At 39.6% G+C, this 26905-nt stretch overlaps 1 protein-coding gene across 1 annotated transcript; it reads right to left on the bottom strand.

Annotated features, from left to right (window-relative positions):
- Positions 1-786: 786 nt before the first annotated feature.
- LOC101338350 (heterogeneous nuclear ribonucleoprotein H3-like) lies at positions 787-10243 on the bottom strand. The gene is given in 3 exon segments (XM_073807737.1): positions 787-1708; positions 9912-10041; positions 10044-10243. Coding segments are annotated over 3 exon segments (999 nt in total). The 5' UTR covers positions 10198-10243; the 3' UTR covers positions 787-993.
- Between the last annotated feature and the right edge of the window lie 16662 nt (positions 10244-26905).

Raw genomic sequence — 26905 nt, 5'->3', positions numbered from 1 at the left:
GAGGCAATTTTAGTAGTGTTTTAAATCACCCATGTGATAAACCTTTTCTTTGGAAAGACCTCTGTCTCAATCATCCAAAATAATTTCATAATCTCTCTTGGATTGAAAGTTTATAGATTTGAGGCCACATAATTCTTTCCTTGGCTAAGATAATAAATTTTCCCAAGCTAAAAAGAACTTTCCCAAGCCATGTTGAAAACAAAATTGTAACACTCTACGAAGTGTCAATTTCAACAGCTCAAATACATTTTCAGAAATTTCAAGCAGATCAAATACTTCTGTAAGTTAGGCACTGTGGATCTCCTTCTTGTTTTGCTAGGTACATGGTTTGTAGTGTTCATAATAGCACAGTACTCCCTTTGAAGTCAGTATTCTTGAAGTCTCTGGAGGCTCAGATAAGTTCCTCAGAGACAGACCTGGTATAATTTGTCAAACAGCCCACGGCATTACCAGTTCACACTGTAATTTTGCCAGATCTTATAAGATAAGCTGGCTTGGCCCTAGTCATTAGAGAGATGGGCAGCCTCTAGCGTAAACCCAATTGCTGTAGAAACTATCATTAAAACTATTATTGAACATCTATCTGGTGCCAAAAATACATCCAACTCATTGTAGTCATTGGGATCTGCAGCAAGACAATGCTTCTGTGCTTCACAAGGGACACATGAATGCCTCAGCAGTTTTAATCCATGGAAATGCTGAAATGGAAAAGCACTGGCTGCTCCCTCTCATTCTGGACCACTTACAGTTCCAGTATCCTTTTTTTTTTCTTTTGGAATATAAAAATTTATTTTTTTAAGTCAAAGTATGCAACAAATAAAACCTACAGAAAACAGATTTTCCCATCACAATCTGTTGCTTTACCAAATAATAGTTTGAAAACACATTCCTTCAGTCATTATAAAGTTCTTAAAATACAAAAGAAATTAAATCTGTAAGAAAGTCTAGTAGACCAGATGCTGTTGTCAGGACTTTTATATCGGTGGTTATGCTTCAGTACATCCCACGCCATCCACCTCCACTCATGCCACCTTGCCCATAGTAACCGCCACTGCCTCCACCACCACAGCCATAGCCACCCAAACCATCAGGAGTACCATATCCTCCACTGTAATTGTTCCCCATTCCCATTCTTCCAACAGATCCATAGCCTCCCTGATTATCCATTCCATCTCTGCCATAAACTCCCATTCCAGAACCTCCCATTCCAGAGCCACCTCCAGGAGTTGAATTCAAGAAGAGTTCAATGTATCGATGTTGCATGTTATTCTTATCTTTAGACATGGCAGGTAGTGCATCTTCGTGTGTCAGAAACCCTACATCTGCTTCTCCTGTTGCTCTGCCATCAGCTCCAATATCAATATGCACTCGGATTGGATTTAGTGGTGAGAAGAAATTAGCAATGTCACTTTTGGTTGCATGGAAAGGTAATCCCCTCATATGTACAAAATGACCACCATGAAAACCTGAGCTTGCATCACCAGCTCCACCATAGCCATGTCCTCCCATACCTCTTCCATCTCTCATTCGCTCATCAAAGCCATCATTTTCATAGCCATAATTATTATAGCCACCATAGTCATCAAAACCTCCATAACTTCCATGCCCAGCTCCATAATAACCCCCTCTTCCTCCTATTGGTCTATTATATGGTCCCGGTTGCTGGCCCAGCGATCTTCTTGGTGGATCATAAAATCCTTTGATTTCACTCCTGCTACTTCTTTTTTTTTTTTTTTTTTTTTTTTTTAACATCTTTATTGGGGTATAATTACTTTACAATGGTGTGTTAGTTTCTGCTTTATAACAAAGTGAATCAGTTATACATATACATATGTTCCCATATCTCTTCCCTCTTGCGTCTCCCTCCCTCCCACCCTCCCTATCCCACCCCTCCAGGCTGTCACAGAACACCGAGCCAATATCCCTGTGCCATGCGGCTGCTTCCCACTAGCTATCTACCTTACTACGTTTGTTAGTGTGTATATGTCCATGACTCTCTCTCGCCCCGTCACAGCTCACCCTTCCCCCTCCCCATAACCTCAAGTCCGTTCTCTAGGAGGTCTGCGTCTTTATTCCTGCCTTACCCCTAGGTTCTTCATGACATTTTTTTTTCTTAAATTCCATATATATGTGTTAGCATACTGTATTTGTCTTTTTCTTTCTGACTTACTTCACTGTGTATGACAGACTCTAGGTCTATCCACCTCATTACAAATAGCTCAATTTCGTTTCTTTTTATGGCTGAGTAATATTCCATTGTATATATGTGCCACATCTTCTTTATCCATTCATCCGATGATGGGCACTTAGGTTGTTTCCATCTCCGGGCTATTGTAAATAGAGCTGCGATGAACATTTTGGTACATGACTCTTTTTGAATTTCGGTTTTCTCAGGGTATATGCCCAGTAGTGGGATTGCTGGGTCATATGGTAGTTCTATTTGTAGTTTTTTAAGGAACCTCCATACTGTTCTCCATAGTGGCTGAACCAATTCACATTCCCACCAGCAGTGCAAGAGGGTTCCCTTTTCTCCACACCCTCTCCAGCATTTATTGTTTCTAGATTTATTGATGATGGCCATTCTGACTGGTGTGAGATGATATCTCATTGTAGTTTTGATTTGCATTTCTCTAATGATTAATGATGTTGAGCATTCTTTCATGTGTTTGTTGGCAGTCTGTATATCTTCTTTGGAGAAATGTCTATTTAGGTCTTCTGCCCATTTTTGGATTGGGTTGTTTGTTTTTTTGTTGTTGAGCTGCATGAGCTGCTTGTAAATTTTGGAGATTAATCCTTTGTCAGTTGCTTCATTTGCAAATATTTTCTCCCATTCTGAGGGTTGTCTTTTGGTCTTGTTTATGGTTTCCTTTGCTGTGCAAAAGCTTTGAAGTTTCATTAAGTCCCATTTGTTTATTTTTGTTTTTATTTCCATTACTCTAGGGGGTGGGTCAGAAAGAATCTTGCTGTGATTTATGTCATAGAGTGTTCTGCCTATGTTTTCCTCTAATAGTTTGATAGTTTCTGGCCTTATATTTAGGTCTTTAATCCATTTTGAGCTTATTTTTGTGTATGGTGTTATGGAGTGTTCTAATTTCATTCTTTTACATGTACCTGTCCAGTTTTCCCAGCACCATTTATTGAAGAGGCTGTCCTTTTTCCACTGTACATTCCTGCCACCTTTATCAAAGATAAGGTGTCCATATGTGCATGGGTTTATCTCTGGGCTTTCTATCCTGTTCCATTGATCTATCTTTCTGTTTTTGTGCCAGTACCATACTGTCTTGATAACTGTAGCTTTGTAGTATAGTCTGAAGTCAGGGAGCCTGATTCCTCCAGTTCCTTTTTTTGTTCTCAAGATTGCTTTGGCTATTCGGGGTCTTTTGTGTTTCCATACAAATTGCGAAATTTTTTGTTCTAGTTCTGTGAAAAATGCCAATGGTAGTTTGATAGGGATTGCATTGAATCTATAGATTGCTTTGGGTAGTAGAGTCATTTTCACAATGTTGATTCTTCCAATCCAAGAACATGGTATATGTCTCCATCTATTTGTATCATCTTTAATTTCTTTCATCAGTGTCTTATAGTTTTCTGCATACAGGTCTTTTGTCTCCTTAGGTAGGTTTATTCCTAGATATTTTATTCTTTTTGTTGCAATGGTAAATGGGAGTGTTTTCTTGATTTCACTTTCAGATTTTTCATCATTAGTATATAGGAATGCCAGAGATTTCTGTGCATTAATTTTGTATCCTGCTACTTTACCAAATTCATTGATTAGCTCTAGTAGTTTTCTGGTAGCATCTTTAGGATTCTCTATGTATAGGATCATGTCATCTGCAAACAGTGACAGCTTTACTTCTTCTTTTCCGATTTGGATTCCTTTTATTTCCTTCTCTTCTCTGATTGCTGTGGCTAAAACTTCCAAAACTATGTTGAATAAGAGTGGTGAGAGTGGGCACCCTTGTCTTGTTCCTGATCTTAGTGGAAATGCTTTCAGTTTTTCACCATTGAGGATGATGTTTGCTGTGGGCTTGTCGTATATGGCCTTTATTATGTTGAGGAAAGTTCCCTCTATGCCTACTTTCTGCAGGGTTTTTATCATAAATGGGTGTTGAATTTTGTCAAAAGCTTTCTCTGCATCTATTGAGATGATCATATGGTTTTTCTCCTTCAGTTTGTTAATATGGTTTATCACATTGATAGATTTGCGTATATTGAAGAATCCTTGCATTCCTGGAACAAACCCCACCTGATCATGGTGTATGATCCTTTTAATGTGCTGTTGGATTCTGTTTGCTAGTATTTTGTTGAGGATTTTTGCATCTATGTTCATCAGTGATATTGGTCTGTAGTTTTCTTTCTTTGTGACATCCTTGCCTGGTTTTGGTATCAAGGTGATGGTGGCCTCGTAGAATGAGTTTGGGAGTGTTCCTCCCTCTGCTATATTTTGGAAGAGTTTGAGAAGGATAGGTGTTAGCTCTTCTCTAAATGTTTGATAGAATTCGCCTGTGAAGCCATCTGGTCCTGGGCTTTTGTTTGTTGGAAGATTTTTAATCACAGTTTCAATTTCAGTGCTTGTGATTGGTCTGTTCATATTTTCTATTTCTTCCTGATTCAGTCTTGGCAGGTTGTGCATTTCTAAGAATTTGTCCATTTCTTCCAGATTGTCCATTTTATTGGCATAGAGTTGCTTGTAGTAATCTCTCATGATCTCTTTTATTTCTGCAGTGTCAGTTGTTACCTCTCCTTTTTCATTTCTAATTCTATTGATTTGAGTCTTCTCCCTTTTTTTCTTGATAAGTCTGGCTAGTGGTTTATCTATTTTGTTTATCTTCTCAAAGAACCAGCTTTTAGTTTCATTGATCTTTGCTATTGTTTCCTTCATTTCTTTTTCATTTATTTCTGATCTGATTTTTATGATTTCTTTCCTTCTGCTAGCTTTGGGGTTTTTTTGTTCTTCTTTCTCTAATTGCTTGAGGTGCAAGGTTAGGTTGTTTATTCGAGATGTTTCCTGCTTCTTAAGGTGGGCTTGTATTGCTATAAACTTCCCCCTTAGAACTGCTTTTGCTGCATCCCACAGGTTTTGGGTCGTTGTGTCTCCATTGTCATTTGTTTCTAGGTATTTTTTGATTTCCTCTTTGATTTCTTCAGTGATCATTTCATTATTAAGTAGTGTATTGTTTAGCCTCCATGTATTTGTATTTTTTACAGATCTTTTCCTGTAATTGATATCTAGTCTCATGGCGTTGTGGTCAGAAAAGATACTTGATACAATTTCAATTTTCTTAAATTTGCCAAGGCTTGATTTGTGACCCAAGATATGATCTATCCTGGAGAATGTTCCGTGAGCACTTGAGAAAAATGTGTATTCTGTTGTTTTTGGATGGAGTGTCCTATAAATATCAATTAAGTCCATCTTGTTTAATGTATCATTTAAAGCTTGTGTTTCCTTATTTATTTTCATTTTGGATGATCTGTCCATGGGTGAAAGTGGGGTGTTTAAGTCCCCTACTATGAATGTGTTACTGTCAATTTCCCCTTTTATGGCTGTTAGTATTTGCCTTATGTATTGAGGTGCTCCTATGTTGGGTGCATAAATATTTACAATTGTTATATCTTCTTCTTGGATCGATCCCTTGATCATTATGTAGTGTCCTTCTTTGTCTCTTTTAATAGTCCTTATTTTAAAGTCTATTTTGTCTGATATGAGAATTGCTACTCCAGCTTTCTTTTGGTTTCCATTTGCATGGAATATCTTTTTCCATCCCCTTACTTTTAGTCTGTATGTGTCTCTAGGTCTGAAGTGGGTCTCTTGTAGACAGCATATGTAAGGGTCTTGTTTTTGTATCCATTCAGCTAGTCTGTGTCTTTTGGTGGGAGCATTTAGTCCATTTACATTTAAGGTAATTATCGATATGTATGTTCCTATTCCCATTTTCTATATTGTTTTGGGTTCGTTATTATAGGTCTTTTCCTTCTCTTGTGTTTCTTGCCTAGAGAAGATCCTTTAGCATTTGTTGTAAAGCTGGTTTGGTGGTGCTGAACTCTCTCAGCTTTTGCTTGTCTGTAAAGGTTTTAATTTCTCCATCAAATCTGAATGAGATCCTTGCTGGGTAGAGTAGTCTTGGTTGCAGGTTTTTCTCCTTCATCACTTTCAGTATGTCCTGCCACTCCCTTCTGGCTTGTAGGGTTTCTGCTGAAAGATCAGCTGTTAACCTTATGGGGATTCCCTTATGTGTTATTTGTTGTTTTTCCCTTGCTGCTTTTAATATGCTTTCTTTGTATTTAATTTTTGACAGTTTGATTAATATGTGTCTTGGCGTATTTCTCCTTGTATTTATCCTGTATGGGACTCTCTGTGCTTCCTGGACTTGATTAACTATTTCCTTTCCCATATTAGGGAAGTTTTCAACTATAATCTCTTCAAATATTTTCTCAGTCCCTTTCTTTTTCTCTTCTTCTTCTGGAACCCCTATAATTCGAATGTTGGTGCGTTTAATGTTGTCCCAGAGGTCTCTGAGACTGTCCTCAGTTCTTTTCATTCTTTTTTCTTTATTCTGCTCTGCAGTAGTTATTTCCACTATTTTATCTTCCAGGTCACTTATCCGTTCTTCTGCCTCAGTTATTCTGCTATTGATCCCATCTAGAGTATTTTTAATTTCATTTATTGTGTTGTTCATCGTTGCTTGTTTCATCTTTAGTTCTTCTAGGTCCTTGTTAACTGATTCTTGCATTTTGTCCATTCTATTGTCCATTCTATCTCCAAGATTTCGGATCAACCTTACTATCATTATTCTGAATTCTTTTTCAGGTAGACTGCCTATTTCCTCTTCATTTGTTAGGTCTGGTGCATTTTTATCTTGCTCCTTTATCTGCTGTGTGTTTTTCTGTTTTCTCATTTTGCTTATCTTACTGTGTTTGGGGTCTCCTTTTTGCAGGCGGCAGGTTCGTAGTTCCTCCTGTTTTTGATGTCTGTCTCCAGTGGCTAAGGTTGGTTCAGTGGGTTGTGTAGGCTTCCTGGTGGAGGGGACTAGTGCCTGTGTTGTGGTGGAAGAGGCTGGATCTTGTCTCTCTAGTGGGCAGGTTCACGTCTGGTGGTGTGTTTTGGGGTGTCTGTGGCCTTATTATGATTTTAGGCAGCCTCTCTGCTAATGGGTGGGGTTGTGTTCCTGTTTTGCTAGTTGTTTGGCACAGGTTGTCCAGCACTGTGGCTTGCTGGTCGTTGAGTGAAGCTGGGTGCTGGTGTTAAGATGGAGGTCTCTGGGAGATTTTCGCCGTTTGATATTATCTGGAGCTGGGAGGTCTCTTGTGAACCAGTGTCTTGAAGTTGGCTCTCCTACCTCAGAGGCAGAGCCCTGCCTCCTGGCTGGAGCACCAAGAGCCTTTCATCCACACGGCTCAGAATAAAAGGGAGAAAAAGTAGAGGGAATTAGTAGACGTATGAGGAAAGAAAGAAGGAAAGGAGGGAAGGAAGGAGGGAAGGAAGGAAGGAAGGAAGGAAGAAAGAAAGAAAGAAGCAAAGAAGGAAAAAAGGCAAGAAGGAACGAAAGGAGGGAGGGAGGGAGGAAGGAAGGAGGGAAAGAAGGAAAAACAAAAAGAAAAAAGATACAGTAAAAATAAAATAAAGTATAATAAAGTTATTGAATTAAAAAATTCTTAATTAGAAAAAAAAAAGGACGGATAGAACCTTAGGACAAATGTTGGAAGCAAAGCTGTACAGACAAAGTCTTACACAGAAGCGTACACATACACCCTCACAAAAAGAGGTAAAGGGGGAAAAATCATAAATCTTGCTGTCAGAGACCACCTCCTCAATTTGGGATGATTCGTTGTCTAAAGGAGGAAGGAAGGAGGGAAGGAAGGAAGGAAGGAAGGAAGAAAGAAAGAAGCAAGGAAGGAAAGAAGGCAAGAAGGAACGAAAGGAGGGAGGGAGGAAGGAAGGAAGGAGGGAAAGAAGGGAAAACAGAAAGAAGATACAGTAAAAATAAAATAGAGTATAATAAAGTTATTGAATTAAAAAAATTCTTAATTAGAAAAAAAAAAAAAAAAGGGACGGATAGAACCTTAGGACAAATGTTGGAAGCAAAGCTATACAGACAAAGTCTTACACAGAAGCGTACACATACACCCTCACAAAAAGAGGTAAAGGGGAAAAATCATAAATCTTGCTGTCAGAGACCACCTACTCAATTTGGGATGATTCGTTGTCTAAAGGAGGGAAGGAAGGAAGGAAAGAAAGAAAGAAAGAAAGGACGAAGGTAAAGTATAATAACGTTCTTAAAATTAAAATTGATTATTAAGAAAAAAAAATTTTAAGAAAAAACCATGGACGGATAGAACCTAGGACAAATGGTGGAAGCAAGACTATACAGACAAGATCTCACACAGAAGCATACACATACACATTCACAAAAAGAGGAATAGGGAGAAAAATCATAGATCTTGCTCCCAAAGTCCACCTCCTTAATTTGGGATGATTGGCTGTCTATTCATGTATTCCACAGATGCAGGGTACATCAAGTTGATTGTGGAGCTTTACTCCGCTGCTTCTGAGGCTGCTGGGAGAGATTTCCCTTTCTCTTCTTTGTTCTCACAGCTCACAGGGGCTCAGCTTTGGATTTGGCCCTGCCTCTGCGTGTAGGTCGCTGGAGGGCGTCTGTTTTTTGCTCAGACAGGACGGGGTTAAAGGAGCCGCTGATTCGGGGGTTCTGGCGTACGGAGGCCGGCGGCGGGGAGGGAGGGGCACGGAATGCGGGGCGGGCCTGCGGCGGCAAAGTCCGGCCACCAGCCCGAGGCCTGCCGTGCGCTGTCCCGGGGAAGTCGTCCCCGGATCCCGGGAACCCGGCAGTGGCGGGCTGCACAGGCTCCGCGGAAGAGGGGAGTGGAGAGCGACCTGCGCTCGCACACAGGCCCCTTGGTGGCGGCAGCAGCAGCCCCAACGTCTCCCGCCCGCCTTGGGGTCCGCGCCTCCAGCCGCGGCTTGCGCCCGTCTCTGGAGTCAGCGCCCTCAGCCGCGGCTCGCGCCCGTCTCTGGGGTCCGCGCCCTCAGCCGCGGCTCGCGCCCGTCTCTGGGGTCCGCGCTTTCAGCCGCGGCTCGCGCCCGTCTCTGGGGTCCGCGCTTTCAGCCGCGGCTCGCGCCCGTCTCTGGGGTCCGCGCTTTCAGCCGCGGCTCGCGCCCGTCTCTGGGGTCCGCGCTTTCAGCCGCAGCTCGCGCCCGTCTCTGGGGTTCGCGCTTTTAGCCGCGGCTCGCGCCCGTCTCTGGAGTTCCTTTAAGCAGCGTTCTTAAGCCCCTCTCCTCACGCACCAGGAAACAAAGAGGGAAGAAAAAGTCTCTTGCCTCTTCGGCAGGTGCAGGCTTTTCCCCGGACTCCCTCCCGGCTAGCTGTGGTGCACTAACCCCTTCAGGCTATGTTCAAGCCGCCAACCCCAGTCCTCTCCCTGCGCTCCGTCCGCTCAGAGCCTCAGCTCGCAGCCCCGCCCGTACCGGCGGGTGAGCAGACAAGCCTCTCGGGCTGGTGAGTGCCGGTCGGCACCAATCCTCTGTGCGGGAATCTCCCCGCTTTGCCCTCCGCACCCGTTGCTGTGCACTCCTCCGCGGCTTCGAAGCTCCCCCCTCCGCCTCCCGCAGTCTCCGCCCGCGAAGGGGCTTCCTAGTGTGTGGAAACTTTTCCTCCTTCACAGCTCCCTCCCACTGGTGCAGGTGCCGTCCCTATTCTTTTGTCTCTGTTTATTCTTTTTTCCTTTTGCCCTACCCAGGTACGTGGGGAGTTTCTTGCCTTTTGGGAGGTCTGAGGTCTTCTGCCAGCCTTCAGTAGGTGTTCTGCAGGAGTTGTTCCACGTGTAGATGTATTTCTGGTGTATCTGTGGAGAGGAAGGTGATCTCCGCGTCTTACTCTTCCGCCATCTTCCCTTACTCCCCACTCCTGCTACTTCTGAAGATCTCAATATACCTGTGCCCTATTCTTTCCTTGTGTTTCCCCAGAGCATTTTCTGCTATCTCCTTTGAAGCAAACTGCACGAAGGCCTCCCCTGTGCCTCTCCCCGGTAGTCCATCGTCAGTGTTATCCCATTTGGCACGATTTCCAACCCTTGAAAGAACTGAACTATTTCCTCTTTGCTGCAACCAAATGGCAGTCCACGAAGTCGTACTGTCCCATCATTAGCGTCATTTGGACCATTATGTTTCATAACCCAATCCATCTCAATACCGTTTGATTTAAATGCCTGTCGGGCGACAGTAGCGCCGACTCCGCTGCTCGCGGGGTCCGGTTGTGAGCAGGAAGAAGTCGCCCGCCTCGTTCCCACAACGGTTCTTCCAACCGTCCCCGGCGGCAACCGCTAAGGGCTCCAGTATCCTTTATCATCCCCTTATATAGCCAAGAATCTGAAGAGAGGCCCAGATGTAATTTGATCATGTTTGGCCAGTTTTATCTCCAAAACACTTCTTAAGTCGATCTCCTCTTCCTTCATGCCAAATACCACTGCCTTAGTTCAGTCCTTCATACTGTTCACCTGGACTAACACAAGAACTTCCAAACTGGTCTCTCTAACTCCTGTCTACCCACCTCCCTTACCCCAAATCTACCCCCTTATATACTCCACATTGCAGCCAGAGTGACCAGCCTAAAACACACACCTGATCCTTTCACTCCCAAGTTTTGAATGGTTCTGAATTCATTCATCTATTCATTCGACAAATCCCCAGTGCTCCAGCACTGGGAATACAACAGTAAACAAAACAGATACATTTTTGCCTTCTTGAAGCTTGCATTACTGTAGGTAAGACAGGCAATAAGAAGACAACTGTACAATGACATATGCTGTAGGAAAGAGAGACAGAGAGTGATGGAGGTGGGGGTATCTTAGAAAGGGTAGACAGGAGGGGCCTGTCTCAGCAGAAGGGAGTGAAGGGAGAGGGTCGACCATGAGAGATGGACAGGAAGGAAGGAAGAGCACAATAGGCAGAGGGATTAACGAGTGCAAACACCTGAGTCAGAGAGATGCCAGCATGTTCTAGCACATCAAGGTGGCCTGTGAGTTTGGAGCCCAGTGTGTAAGGGGGTTGAAGGCAAAGTGGGGAGCAGGGCAGGGGCCAATTCAAGTAAGGATTTGCCTTCCAGGCCTTGGTAAGAATGTGGATTTTATTTTAGATGTGAAGAAGCCATTGGAGGTTTGAGCACTCACTGGGGAATGTTATTATCTGATTTATATTTTAGAGGGACCACTCTCACTTCTGTGAAAAGGGTAGACTTTAGGAGAGCCAAAATGGAAGGAGACTTATTCCCACTATAATTGTGGAGTTACTGCTGTGATCCATGGGAGCTTGGACTGTGATGGTGATGGTGGTCAAATTTGGCATACCTGGTCAAGAGGGTTTGCTGAAGGATTGAACGTGGGTACGAGAGAAAGCAAGGAATAAAGGACTCAGCATTTCCCATAGGATAAAGCCCAAGGTTGTAGCACAGCATCCAGTTCCCTCTCAATCTGACACCTGCTACCTTCTTCAGCCTCATCTCCCACCCACATCTGAAAAATTTCCCTACAAGAATTCTGATTTCTGGGAGTTTCCCTGCCCACGTGCCCATGCTACTTCACATCTCTGTGATGTTTTTCAGGCTGTACTTTTTGTGTGGATCTCCCTTCCCACTTATACAATTCTTTCTCAAGACTCAGCTCAGGCATCATCTCCCCAGGAAACCTTTCCTGTATTAACTTTCCAGGTTAAATTAAGTACCCCTTCCTGTACTCAGCATCCAGGAGTCTTATCTCAGAATTAATCATATTGCATTGAAACTCTGATTTTTGTCTGTCTTCCCACTAGCCTGTCACCTCCACAAAAGAGAGATCTTGCATTATATGCCTTGCATCCCCAGTGCTTCACTCAGTGCTTACACCCAGCAGAGGTTCAATAAATGCTTGTCGATTTGAACTGAATCTTCCAGCAACTCTTTATGCCATCAAGGCAGCATTATCAGGGACCACAGGGAATCATAGCGTCAAGAGAAACCGAGAGTGAAGCTTTCCTGGATAAATCCCATTGTGAAGACTGGCATGTTGACCACGTGGATCACGTGCTCTTCTTATGGAGTGCTCAGGGCCTTTAGTCAAAGTAAGCCATCCCCAAAACATCTCTGCATGTGATAAATACAGGGATCAAGGAGTAAATGCTTGGGAGTAAAGGTAAGAGAGAACATAGTTACCTACTCTCTTTTGAACATGGGGTAACAGGCTTCTAGAAAAATGAAACAAGCAGGCACTAGCCACCTGTTTTCTCTGCCTGTATCCTCAACAGCCCATGCTGCTTTTCCTGGTCATCATATCTGATAGAGAATATCAAGAGAATCAGTCTGCAAGCTGCAGGTACAGAACAGTGTTCAGGGGATCTATAATCACGTTACATAAAGTGGGGTTTATATAAAGTTGACAGAATGTGCTGATGTGAGCCATTTACAGTTCAATTGTAACAGAGCAGTCTGGCAAGCAGCTAGCTTTATCTGGGAGATGATGTACTTTGGATTCTGCCATCAAGTCAGATTTAGAATAACAATCTGAAGGGAACACAATCCCCCTTTTAAAAATCTTGCCTTCTCTTCCTCGGATCCAGTGAAGCAAAAGAAGTTAGAAGAGTCTTCATAATACCAGCAGACTTTTCATTACTTTTTATGGAAATGCAACTTATCTAAAGATTTTTTTGTCAAGGGAAACATAGTCAATATACAAAACTAGATTTAATACAGCAGACAACAAACTTTTTTTTAAACAACTATGCTCCTTGAACTTTAAAAATTTGCCAGATGAATTAACCAAATCTTTAAAAAGTTTTCAGCATAGCTTTACTAAGTTCTATAAAACACACAGTCAATGACAATTCTATAAAGGGACTAAGTTATGGAAGAGACACAGATTGTCAGTCCATATATGTTGCATGTGTATGAAAATGTTGAAAACTGTTTTCCTTAAACACAAGAATGTATTGTCACCTGGTTTTATTTTCACATACATTCTCAAACATTTGTTTGAAATAGTTTTCCCAGTTTGTTTTTTCTGTTGTTTTCATGGTTTCTTTTGCTATAATCAATTTTTTAAATTTTTATACTTAAGTGTTTTAATATTTTTCTTTATGGTATATAGGAGGGGGAGTGTGTGTGTATGATGGTAAAAGGCTTTCTCCTCCACAAGAGTGTAATACTAGCTACCCTTGGTTTTTGTCTTTAATTCTATGGTTTAGTTTTTTACACTAAATCTTTAATCCATTTGGATTTTATATTAACGTAACAAGTGAAGTCAGTATTGAGCTCTTTTTTTTTTCTGAATGACTAAACAGTTTTCTTAACATTATTCATTAAAGTATCCATCTTTTTGATATTGCCATCTTTATCATATATTTTATTCCCCTACTAACTTGAGTCTCCTTCTAGACTCATTGTTTTGTCTCATCCTCTGTCTATTCCTGTCCTAGCAAAACCACATTGCTTACTTAATAATGCCTTGATGCTGGGGAAAGTTACCCATCATCACTTTTCTTTTTCAGAATTTTATTAGCTGCTATATTCATTGACTATTATATTTTTCAGAATATTGTTGGCTATATTTATGATCCAAGATTATGTTTTAGATAAGGAATCTTTTAGAATCTTTAGAATCATTTAGTCAAATTCCCTCCAAAAAATCCCATTTGGAATTCTGACTAGGATTACCATTCATACCTTGATTGACTTTGAGATCATGGACATCTTAACATTAGTGATTGTTTCTAGCCAAGAAAAGATGTCTTTCCATTTTTTTGTCTCCTTTTATGCCCCTCAGCACATTTCATCAGTCATGCATATTTCATGTTAAGTTTATCCCTAGGTATTTTGGATGTTTGCAAGTTAGAAATTACAATTTGTCCAAATCCTGCACGTCAAGATTCAAAAAAGATCTTAACCTCCAACTTTTAGTCAGCACATCCTGTTAATGTACCACTTAATTTTAAATTCTAGCTCATCCTGAAATAAATGTGTCCTCACTAAGTTTCTTTAGTCATAGCCTTTAGAACTTTATCATTTGTAGCTGCCTGATAGCTTTTGAACATTCTAAAAATTTCAATAGATTCTTATATTATGAATCTAGCCCTGCCAAAGTAGAATTAAACAAAAGCAAACAAACAAAAGAACACTACTTCTTTCAGTCTCACTTACAGCTACAGTGCAAGCATCAGACCTAGGTTGTGTCAAGCAAATATACCCATAGAAGACTCCAGAAGTAAAACATGGAAGGTAGCAACATGAACCAGTGGCCACATGTAGGGAAATTGACCTTCTGGCAAATGGGGGAGTGGTAGTATCTGATTCTTTAGAAGGTGTCTGGCATGTGGCAACAAGCACAATCAGTGGAGGGTGGCAGCAGTGTTCTCTTGCTAGTAACAGTCCTGCAACATGGTGGAGCAGAGCTGCAAGTTGTATTGTTTAAGCATGTGTGGCATTCAAACCTCGTTCAGTGGCTACTATAGAAATTTTGTGAGCTATCTGAAGATACTTTAATAATTAATCTCTTTCTCTTTAAACTAGCCAGAGTACTGTGGCTTGCAACTAAAACTGGACAATTTATAGACGAAAGATGGAAACTCATGTAGTAGGCACTAAGAAAAAAGAACTATAAACAAAAGTGGATGGATTGTGCCTATGCTTGTCTTTCTATTCCCTCGGCTTTTATCTAACTATGTCCTTTACTAGGCCTCTGACTAGTAGACAGTTTCTGTTTGAATTCCTCAAGGGCTGCTAAACTTGGCTCCCTGGTGCGAAAAGCGAACATACTTTCATAGCACAAGACTTTGATCCCTCAGTTGTGTAATTAACTATGTGTTATGGAGAAAATGTGTGAATCTGACAATTATTTTTTTAATTCTTGTTAATATTGGCCATCAGTATATCTAGAGGAGATTTAAGTGTAAGTATGTTTGATCACACAAATTAAGTATACATACACAACTATTAATTCACAGTAAAACAATAAACACATATATTGTTGCTAAACTACATACTGGTCTCAGCTACACCATCACCATCAATAACCCTACATATTTTACTGGGTTTCCAAGGCCGTGTTAGTAAGCTAAAAGAGACCAAGACTTCAGAATTGAATAGGGCTGGGATTTATTGCCTTTGTTATTGGCATCTCATAGGGGAACACCAACTGAAGTTAAAAAAGCTCTCTTCAAGATTGCTAGGGATAAAATATGGACACATGAAGCTGAAAATATATTCCATTCTCTTCTTTGTCTAATTCTATTTTCTTTTTAAACCTCATATACGTGGGTGAACCATTTCTCTTTTCAGGTCTCCTTTCTACTTCCTCAACTAGATAGTGAAAAACCTGTTCTGTTCTCCCTTAGTCAAATTCAAAGATACCTAGGGCTTCTCCTCTATTTGCCTTCACCAAGACCAAGATAACCCCTACTCATTACCAGAAGTGCACCTTGTACCTGTTCACAGCATCTGTTAGTCATTAGAAGAACAGCTATTAATGAGGATTAATTCCCAGAATGCTCACACCCATTTCAGATGCCATTTATTTCTCTAGTTTCAGAACCACTAGCCTATAACCTTCATTGGGAAAGAAGCTTGTGTCTCATAGAGTTTAGCACAGTCCCTGGTACACGTAGGCTTCACAAGCACTATTCGTTAAATGATGTTTTGGTGTTGGATTATCATTGATCAGTTTCTTGGATGTATGTGAAAATGCATTATAAGTAAATTTCAAATTTCCAAAGTATTTGAGGTGGTCTATGGTCCAAATAGCAAAACATTCTGAATAAGTATATATTGGTTTTCCTTCTGAAATTTATTCTTATAATTTACTTTAGAAACAAGAAGATGAGAAGGAAATTCATATCTATTCCACAATTGCCTTATCGGAATACTTTTTTGAAAACTTTATGGTTCTGCTTATATAACCAATTATATGCACTAACAGTAGCTTATTCAAGTGAATTAATCGACAGGGACCATCTAACAAAGAGTTGAACTGAAACATTTAACCAGTGAGAGTCCGAGGGATTATATCAACTATTTTATGTGTTGGAATTGATATTTCTAGATTCCATGTTACAATATATACAATTATAATTATGTGGGAAAATCTCTGTCAAATTGAAAAGTCTGACATTTTTTCTGATCAGACTAATAGGCCATGTTGTCTAGACATAGACTTTTCCTGTGAGGACATGGCTAAAATGGGGTTTTAAATACTAGTTCCTTTGCCTCTACATCTATCCAATTGCCCTTCTGAAAGACAAGCCCTAGCTCAGGTAGCTGCTACAAATTTTCTCTTTTATGCCATGATTCATTTTTCTCCTATTGACCTTCCTTTTTCAGTAATAATTGCAATAAAGATTAGTAGCAATTGGGAAATCAAGAATTTTACCCAAGAAACGTAAGAATATGAGAAAAACTGAAAACTTGAAGGGTAGTGTCCTTTATAAGTACTTTCTTGAAGTCATTTATTTATTGCCATAGATTAATCAAGTTTCTTGGAATTATTGGCTTTCATATAAACACAATTAAGAAACATTTTTTCACATAAAAAACAGATGGGTACTTGTTTTCTAGTAAAGCAAAATGATGACAAAATGAAAAGGGGAAAGAGGGAAGCTCTCCAAAACCTACAAAATTGCAATTGCTTCTTCCTCTTAAGGAATACTAAAGGGTATTTTTTTGCCCCTTCATTTGGGAATTTATCTCCTCAGCTTCAACCATGTTTAACAGGAATCTTACAGTTTAATGCCTGTACCTCACATTGAAAAGAGCAGGCAAAACTGTAAATAAGCATTTTAAAAGGATGAGCTTGCTCTTAGAAATCTTTTGAAGCCACTCTGAAGAAAATCAAGTCCACGATAGTTGGAAACAAAAAAATAAGTAATGATTACTAATAGTAAGTGGCCACTTACAAAGCAGAGGCTTCTTTTATTTATAAAGTCTCCACATCGTTTAATTCAATTTGGATGACCCATTTCTTTGCTGTTTCAAATTCATGTCAATTCTAGTGATCCCTTTTCTTTATGTACCACGGTGCAGATTAAGGTCACTGATTTTGCATAGAACAAAATGAAGAAAAAAGAAAAAAAAACGAGAACCCAATTTCAGTCAGTTACTGGGAGAAAAAAGGTCAGTCTGTTAACAATTATCTATTAAATAGCCACTATGTGTGGAGTGCTGAAATAGATTCTGTGTGGGGAAATGGGAAGCAGAAGATAGTAACCATACCTCTTAAAGAACTCAAAATATAAAAGGGACAGAACAAATCTCACAGAGACTGAACAAATACAAAAATAAGAACATGCAAAAAATAGGGGAAATATGTATGACCAGCCTGAAAATTCCATGCAGGATAAAATCCAAGATGAGTCTGACTTACTATCTTACCTTTTGTGGTACAGTTCACCTCACTCCTCTTTACTGCTTTGCCATGCTTACGGGATAGACCCTAGGACAGGAAAGCAGGGTCAGACAGATGCAACCCACATGTATCAGCCTCCCATCACACAACTGTTGGAACTATTCAAATTTCCCTCCAGATGTGTGAATTCAGAGGGTTTAAAGAAACTTTTTAATACCCAAACTATATTCTAGAAAACCATTAACTTAAATCTTCACTGGAACATGAATGCTCTCCCCCCTACACATACACACACACTGGTTTAATTAAAAAACAGTTAAAATTGATTAACATTTTTCATTGGATTCCTTAAGAAAAAAGAATTTAAAAAAGAAACAATTCTCCGTTTGTGAATCTGGGCCAAGGGAGCAGAAGACGAGGTGAAAAATGAAAGATGGCTCTGGCTACCCCATGCAGTATTGGAGAGAGCATGGTGTTACTTGTGTTTATCTTGATAGGGGGGTGTCCAATCAGAGGGCAATTTTTGAAAAACAGTAGGAAATGAACACAGAACAGCAACCTGGGAAAATCAGCAAGCATGTCAAACAGCAAACACTCTTAGCTTTTTCTTCTCTCTTTTCCTACATTTGTTGGCAATGACAGTCACCAAAACACAGGATCACATGCATTAAACTTTTTAAGATAAAGTTCCTATCTCAAAAATAGTAAATTCCTAGTGGGAGCAGGATAAGAGGTATGTTGATTCTTTTGCAGATAGATAGTTTCTACTGTGGATGCCAGTGTCTTTGTTGATTTTGTGTTTTTTTAAGTGCTCAAAAGAAAAATACCATCCATCTGTCCTTAATCTGGAAATGACTCAATTGTTTAGAAGCTTTTGTTTAAAGCTCACAGAATTGCTGTACATTGACTTGACTGCCTAAATGTGAAACGCAGGCCTTCAATGAGACACCCAAGTGAGAAAACTATTAGAGTAACAGAATTATGTTTTTTAATAACCATTTATTGTAATCCAGTGTATTTAGCTTAATACCTTATGTCTCTTTGACATCTAGTTAAAATGTTAGTCTCATCTAAATGAAATTGATGAAATCTAAAATGTATAATTAATGACCTCCTTTGCAGAAGAATAGAAAATTAACTTTATTTCTTTTAGAAAAGGTGTTATTCTCATGAATAACCAAATTTCTCTAAGTTGTTGGAAGTAGTTTAGCTTAATAGTCTTATTTTAAAAAATCACAGATATTTTCTTCTTCCTTTTGCAAAAGGAATAAAAGCCACATGCACTGTCACGCTAATGCTCAAAATTAGAAATTTTTTGCTGGCTACTTCCATTCTCAGCCCTCACACTCATCACTTGCCGTGCCCCTTTTTTACCCTTTTGTATCATTTCCACGCTTATCTGTCTCCCCAAAAGACAGAAGCAGGAAGTAGTTCTTGTTCATTGTAAGCTTTAGCACTCCCATCTCCCAGCCCAACAATGTGTACAGAGTAGGCACTCAATAAATGTTGGCCCGTAAATATTTTAAAACTTAAATTATGTGCAAGAGACTATGTTTGTTTCTATATACAAAGATAGGGAATTTTTGACATCACAGCCAAGATGACACCAAGACTTCCAAGTGGGCACACAGTGTGTAAGCAATACCTTACCCACCTCCACCTTCCCCTAACCAGCCTGAAGCTGCTGTTTGATTGAGTAATATAACATTCCTCCTTACTTACCCTCAAGGCTGCTCTTGATACCAAATAGGTACTAACTGCTCCAAGGTTGAGAGTCCCTGTGGGGAGAGCTTAGCTGTGAGCAATGCTTTATTCCAAGGACAGATAGAGTCCCAAAGAAGCCTCTCTAGACTTCCCCAGCCCTCTAACCTGTGTGGGAATCTAATGATGCCCTGGACAAAAAAGGCAGAGTTCCTTAGACAAAGTGCATGTGGAGGAGGGAAGATTTATCAGCTGCTGAAAGTTGGCCTAGGGCAATGGTGGGGGTGAGTGTCATGAGTCTGTAGAGTGTTTGTCTAAATCTTCTTTGAGTCAGTTGTATTTCTCCCATCAGCAGATCCAGTGCTCCAGTACACATGGGTTAGAATGTTTGGCTTCTCATTCTCATCTCCACTCTGGTTGAAGCCAGGCATCCTCAATAGGGAATGAAAAGGCTGGAGCAGAAACCCTTCAGGTTCAACCTCCCCAGCTCCAAGAGTAGCAGCAGCGAGGAGAAGAATAAGCAGGACTAGCTTGAGGCTGTGTTCAAAGGAAACTAAAAGTCCTAGTCCTTGACCAGACAGCCCAATAATCAAGCCCAAGAATCAAGCACAGAACCAGAAATAGTTCCAAGCACAAGATTTGCAATAGAAAGCAAAGGGCCTGAGGGGTCAGAGAGAGAGCTGCAGTGACATGCCGAAGGAGGAAGCCTTTGATGCTGTCCCACACACGTATCCACTAGCAGGCAAGGAATTGTTAACGGTCCTGGCCAGTTTGGACTTCTTTTTTTCTCAGTTCCCAGGACGTCAGAATGAGAGTGGGACATTATAGAATCCATGCGCCTGCCCTTCTAGGAACAGTTTTTAGTTTGGAGTGCTTGTTTGTTTGTTTGTTTTCCAAAATCAGCATCAGAGAACCATCCATTGTCTCTGAGAGAGAGGGAGAGCAGCGATGTGGGAGGTGGCAGAGATGATGGTGATGAATGCAACATTGCTGAAAGCAGCAGAAAAAGCCTCAGGAAGTCAGCAAAAAAGGAGACCTATCTATGTTTCCAGGAGTGGCACCTCTGACCGAGATCAATGAAGGGAAAGCCAGAATAACTCAAATAATTGTACTAACACACTACTTTAGCAAATAATAGCTGGTATGTGAGTAGGTGAGAGGATCCTGAGAGACCAAGGGTATCAGGGTAAGATATGAGGCCAAATTTGCAAAAGGAAACAATTGGCGGTGCTACACTCTCCCTGTGGAACGTGTACCTGTGCAAACATGACTGTCGCAATTGGATTGGATGGCTCAGACTAAGACTGGGACTCACCTGCATGCTGTGTATATAGACGTGAGGGAACTAGGGTCTTTCATTTGTCATCTGCATCAACATTCCTCAAATATTCACTGAATGACCAGTAGACACAGACATTGTTCTAAGACCAGGGATATACAGTAGTGAGCAAAAAAGATAAAACCCTGCCCTCATGAAGTTTGCTTTCTATTTGGGGAAATGGGTCAATAATTTAAATACATAATGTGAGAATGGGGACAAGTGTTACAGAGAAAATATATCAAGGAACAGGATAAAGGAATGTTGGTAGAGAAGAGGTTACAATTATAAATGAGGTGTCCAGGGAAGGTCCACTGAGAAGGGGACGTTTGACAAGTGATATATTCAAATAATTTTTTTTCATCATGAAAATTTATCTTTAAGTGAATGTTGAGGACAACCTAGAAACAGTACAAAAAGAGGAGTAGATGTCCCATAGGGTAAGGTGTCTTTTGAGAAGCATATGTGGAAATGAGTGAGGAGATGTGCTGCCCAGAAACCATCAGCAGGTCCAGTGTTGAAGTATTTACAAGGATCCCAGGAGTTCCTGGAGTCACTACCTCCTCCTTCAGGAAAATGGTGGTCTCTGTCCTCTGGGTGCAATCAGAGCCTGCTCTTACTGCCATGTTCTCTCCAGGGGCTGCTCGCTCCATGATGGCTTCCCTGTGGGATGCCCTTCAGCACTAGGCCTCCACATGGAACTCAGAGCATTACTGGAACCTGGAGAGGAAGGGATTAAATGGATCTCCTTTCCTTTGCCACACTAGCCCTTTAGTTTCCACAAGAATAACCCAGCAGGGACTTCCCTGGAGGTCCAGTGGGTAAGACTCTGCGGTCCCAATGCAGGGGGCCCGGGTTTGATCCCTGGTCGGAGAACATCCGGCATGCATGCCAAAACTAAGAAGCCCACATGCTGTGTGACTAAAAGATCCCACATGCCACAATGAAGATCCCGTGAGCCACAACTAAGACCCAACCCAGCCAAAATAAATAAATGTTTTTAAAAATAAAATAATAATTTAAAAATAACATGCCAGCAGTTAAAAAAAAAAAAAAATCCAGCAGACTGCATAGATTTCAGCAAATTTCTTTCCTAAAAGATTAGTGGAATTTCAGAAGAGAATAAAAACAGAGGCAGAACAAATATTAAAATGCCAGCAACTTGGTCTTTTTCTTTGAGTGTCAAATACACCACACAGACACATCTTAAGAATTAAACCTTCAGAAAGGAAGGTCCCTGTGGAACCCTTTCCCCAACTCCTACCTGGGTTCTCTTCCACGCACATAGGTGCAGACACACACACACACGCACACACACACACATCCATACAACATTCCTTCCACCACTGTGTTCAAACAGATGCCTGCTGATGATAGAAACAAAAAGCAAAACAATATAGACCAACAATCTCTAGTTTTTATTGACTCCTAAATGTTACCTGGCTGGAGTGGGGGATTAATTCCTCATTAATGGGTCTCCTGAACCTTTTTTTTTTTTTCATTTTTTAGTATTTTTTTAGTATTAACTGAGAACCATCTCCTTATTTACACTGTCTCCAACATATAACCAGCCATTTAGTTTCAAAACTCTGGGGGTTCATTCTTCCCCGGATTGACTCTCTGTGTTCAGGAATAGCTCTTAGCACAAAAGCAGCACAGAAATCCAGCTATGTGAAAAAAGATGATTTGAAATAAGAAAACGAACCCAAATTTTCCTTAGTAATTAAATAATATAGCTTGAAATTCATCTCAGAAATTTCCTCTTTGACTGGAGACCCAAGAATAAAGAAATTAAAATTACCAGTATATCGGGAATTGAATAGCTACTGAGTGCTCAGAAGAGTGAAGGTTGAATGATTTGGTATTTTTGATCCAATAAGCTATTAGAGAGAAAAAAAGACCAGTTTAAACACAGCCCTCACTGGACCATGCCTCAGCATGGGAAAACCAATCAGTGTGGCCACTCAGATTTGTCAAGGATCATTTCAATGTTTAGTAGAAGAAAATTTTAATATTCCTCTAATATTGAATGAGAGCTATGTCCCATTCTCATTCATACTATGTCTGAGAGCTCATGGCACTCATGTTTTCAGCTCAGTCTGATTTGATGTGCACTGTCCCTTTTTCTTTCTACAGATTATTTTTCTGTAAGTTTTTCTTGATAAGGTTGCATTTTCACCTAATATTCTCTGTATGCATATGAAGGTTATTTACATATATAAAACTGGTTAAGAAATCAAAGTGACATCTACTTGATATTTACAGACAATTTCATCTGCTTATTTTTCAGTTTCATAGAATTTAAATTGAGCATTTTCTGACTTGGATTCCATTAGATTGGTACACTTAAGAGTTAAGCTGATTTTCTTTCATTAAAGTTTAGTTTCTGAGGTTTAATCAGTGAACATATAATTGCTTAAAGTATTCATTTTATAAGATTTTTCAATAAATTATCAAGGATGTTTAAGTCTAAAAACCAGTGCTGTTTCTGTACTTGTGGTCATAGATACACAGCACAATTTTTGCAGCTAGTCAACTTGCTCTACTTTAATCTAATAAACCAGCTGGAAAAATGGTTGTTTTCTTTACTGGATTTCTTTCTTTTTTTTTTCTATATGAATATGGCCCTTTCATACTTTATCATCTGTCTCAAAGGCCATGAGATTTTATTTCATATCATTCTTTGATTCATCAGTTAATAGCTAACATTGATTGAGAGTTTACTATATGCTAGGCACAGGGTAATAAGTTAATTCATTTAATCTTCATAATACCCCTAAGACATACTTACCATCACTATCCTTATAAAGATAAGAAAAGTAATGCACAAAGAGGTGAACCTTAGGAAACAATACCTACATTCGGAGTCCATCATAGTCTCATTAAGTGCAAAAGTATATATGTAAAGTATGTAGCTATACAAGGTCTGCCATGTTCTTATTAAATGCAATGAGATGTGTGAAGCATGCAGCATAATGCCTAGCATACTTTTTGCATTGTAAGCATTCAACAAGAATTCATTCCCGTTGTACTCTGTGTATGTTCCTCTATTAGAGCAAATGGCTCACCCTGTTCCAGGTATTTATTTAGCTAAATTACCTTGAGCAAAGTGCTTAACAGCTAGTAAGTTGCACTGCAGGATTCTTACCCAGGCAGTTCTCGTCCGGATCCCTAACCCTTAAACAGTACAATGCATTGCTGGATAAACAATATAGCATTGATAATTCCATCAAATCAACACATATTCCACCTTATTACACTATTATGGTACACAACGGGTACCTCTATTCCCACACTGATGTGAGAATATCAACCATAGTCAAATCTAGATGACAATGTCAAGGTGTAAATAAGGAAGGAAGATATAAAATGGAATAAGTACACACAGTGAAGGGCGTAGGACTGTAGTGGATACTCTCATAAAAGCTGGGAACCGAGACTCAGGACTGGATAGTCATGACTCATCTAACGGAGGAAAGAGAAAGTGAAAAATCTAAATCCTAAAATGTGAGAGGGTTGATGAAGCATCTTGTTCATGACCTTAATCATGGTGATGCTTTTAAGTCAATAAAGTAGTATAGTAAATTGTAATTAAGACAACTTTTAAAGATACAATCAGTCTTCTTAAATGCTACCAAACTGCTCTTTCTGCAACACAAATCTGATATTCCTCTGCCAAAATCTTTCGATGGCTACTCGTCACCCACCAGGTCACCATGATCTGGCCGTGTTTCTTGCAGTTCTCTCTCCTTTCCCAACCTTGCACAGACCCCTTGATGTGGTTGAGAGAACTTGGGTTTTGAAGCCAGAAAGACGCAGATTTGGATTTCTTACTCCACTACTACACAGTGATCTAGGGGAATTTAACCTCTCTGACCGTTATAGCCTTCTCTATAACTTGAGGATAATTGTAAATACCTTTGTGGCAGTATTATTTGGATTAAGTGTGACAACATTATTTGGATTAAATAATATAGCATAATGCCCAACATGCCGTAAGCATTTTAGACGTTCAATTAGCTTTAATCCCACTATATTTTATTTGCATACTTTCCCTATAATAAATAGTACCTGGAAATACATCCAAGTTTCTTCATTTCTTTAGGCTCCATTTTCCTCATCTTCAAAATGGGCACCTAGAAGAGTTTTTATGAGGAATAGAGAAAATAATGAAAGCAAGGCATGTAGAAATTACTCAATCAATGTTAGTTATTTTATTGACACTGCTGCTGCTCTTAATCCATGAACTCCTTGCGGACAGCAACTATGTCTTATTCTTCCTTTTTATCCCCAGTGTCTTACATAGCACTTGCTTATGCAGTGGGTGCTCAACAAACTTTCAAAATGTGAACAAAGGAGTTTTATCTGCTCTGCTTCTGAGGCAGGATTTCTTGAGACCAACCAAAAATACTGGCCGTAAAAACAGTTCCAAATCTCATATTCTTAGTCCTACTAGAGATTTCAGAACCCAACTTTATTAATTAAGGTAAACAATTATAATCACCATAGAAGAGAACCCCCAAACCTCAGTAGTTCAACACAAAGAGTTTCTTTCTTTTTCATGGTACAGTCTAAGGCATATTGGATTCCCAAAGTTTTGTGATGTGGATAAAATTACCAAAAATAAATAAGTTCCTATAGAGTAGCATTAGTGTGTATATTTATTTATATGTGTGACTACCTTGATTATCACTACCCCTTTGTCCATAGTCATTAACACAGTGCTTTGTCTTCCATAAGAATTCAGAAAATATTTATTATTTACTAATCAAACTACACAATAAAGTTAAGCTGCTATCAGATATTTTAGGGAAAAAAACTCTTATCAAAGAAAAGTTGGATATAAAAGCCTGTATTTGCTGGTATTGTTTAAATTAGTTAGCTTTGCAAGAAAGTTGCTTAAATCATATTTACATTGAAAAAAATCCTTTGTACTAATTTAATGCACCTCTACATGAAAAAAAAAATTCTCAACTAGCTTAGTATGTGTGTGACAGGGGTGATAAGTGTTCTTTTGTATACAGGGGTCTGAATCTTCCTGAATTCAATGTAGAGAATGTGTTAGAGTATAATAGATACTGAATACTTTCTCAATGTAGGCACTAAGTGCTTTGCTGGTATTGACTCTTTTAATCCTCTCAATAAACCCCATGAGAGAAGTCCTATTATTATTCCCTTTTACAGATAAAAGAACTGAGACCCAGAGAAGTTTCAAAACTTGCCCAAGGGCTCACAGCCAGGGAGTAACACAGCCAGAATATAACTTCAAGCAGCCTAACCCATAGTCTGTGCTCTTAACCACCTCCTCTACTGTCTCTGTAATAGAGCATAGATTGAAAAAAAATCTCTACAAAGTAGAAAGGACTGTGTAGAATACCACACAGGCAAATTGTCATTCTAAATATGTTTTGTATATTGTCTTTTATTTTTTTAACTATAAAAAAGCTAAAGCTTTAGTATAACCTAAATTGACAGCACTTGAGTTATGAATTAGCTTGGGGGCTGCTTTCTTTGATGCTAGAAAGGCATTTGATTTGAAGTGGCAAAATAATACAATCCAGTTTTAAGGGTAACATTTGAGCTGAACTCAAGATTTGCTTTTTAAAAAACAATATGTAATCTTCAGTTACCAATGGATAATTTCCAGGTTCTATTTTGAAAGTGATAATTAGGCCTGGAAATTTTTGCTAACTTTGTTATGTAAATCACACCTTTGGGGGAAAAATTGGACAAAATAGCAATAGAAAACCATTTTACCCTGAATGATCTTTTTTCATCTATTCAATCAGATGATATACATGCCAGGCTTTTTGCCATACTCAGTGATTCCTAGAGCATTTAAAAATTCAGCCCCCAATTTAAAAAAGAATGGTCCTTGTTTCTGTTTATGCCAACCTCAGATATAATGTTGAGTTCCTCAGATCTTGGCTTCCCACCCCTTGACTGGTTGGAAGCTCATTATAGAATCTTGTACCACCAGAATCTTAAACACTTTTCTCTTTTTCGTCACATCCCAGCCCCACCCCATCCCCCCATTTTCACCAGCTATTCTCTGGAAAGAAATATAAATTAATCTCTAAACCATGTTTTTAAATTCCTATTTCTACATTTCCTAAAAACTTTGAGACTGACATAATTATACAACTCCAGAAGACTTTTCTTAGTCAAGGTAATCCCCAAATAAAACTCTATAACCTCTCTTGTACAATCAATTGGAGATAACTTCTCTGGGTCAGACAAAAAAAGAACTATATCAGCTCTGTGCTGTTTCACAGTGGAAGGCAAAATGAAAATGGTCCCACCAAACTGCACGGGACACCCTATTCTGGCTCCTCGGGGAGCAGTATCTGGTTTTGATGGGAAAGTCCAATTCCAATGATAGACTCAAAAGACATCTGCAAAACTAAATATATCTCTAAATACAGCACAGCTTGAGAAACAGATCAGATCTGGTTTCAAAACACTATGTTGTTAACCCTTTTCAAGATTCGGAATTCCTTGAAATGATTATCC

The sequence above is a fragment of the Tursiops truncatus genome, chromosome 7 (genome assembly GCF_011762595.2).
Source record: "Tursiops truncatus isolate mTurTru1 chromosome 7, mTurTru1.mat.Y, whole genome shotgun sequence".
NCBI lineage: Eukaryota > Metazoa > Chordata > Mammalia > Artiodactyla > Delphinidae > Tursiops > Tursiops truncatus.
Note: the sequence above shows the minus strand (reverse complement) of the source record. Positions and strands in the feature narration are given on the sequence as shown.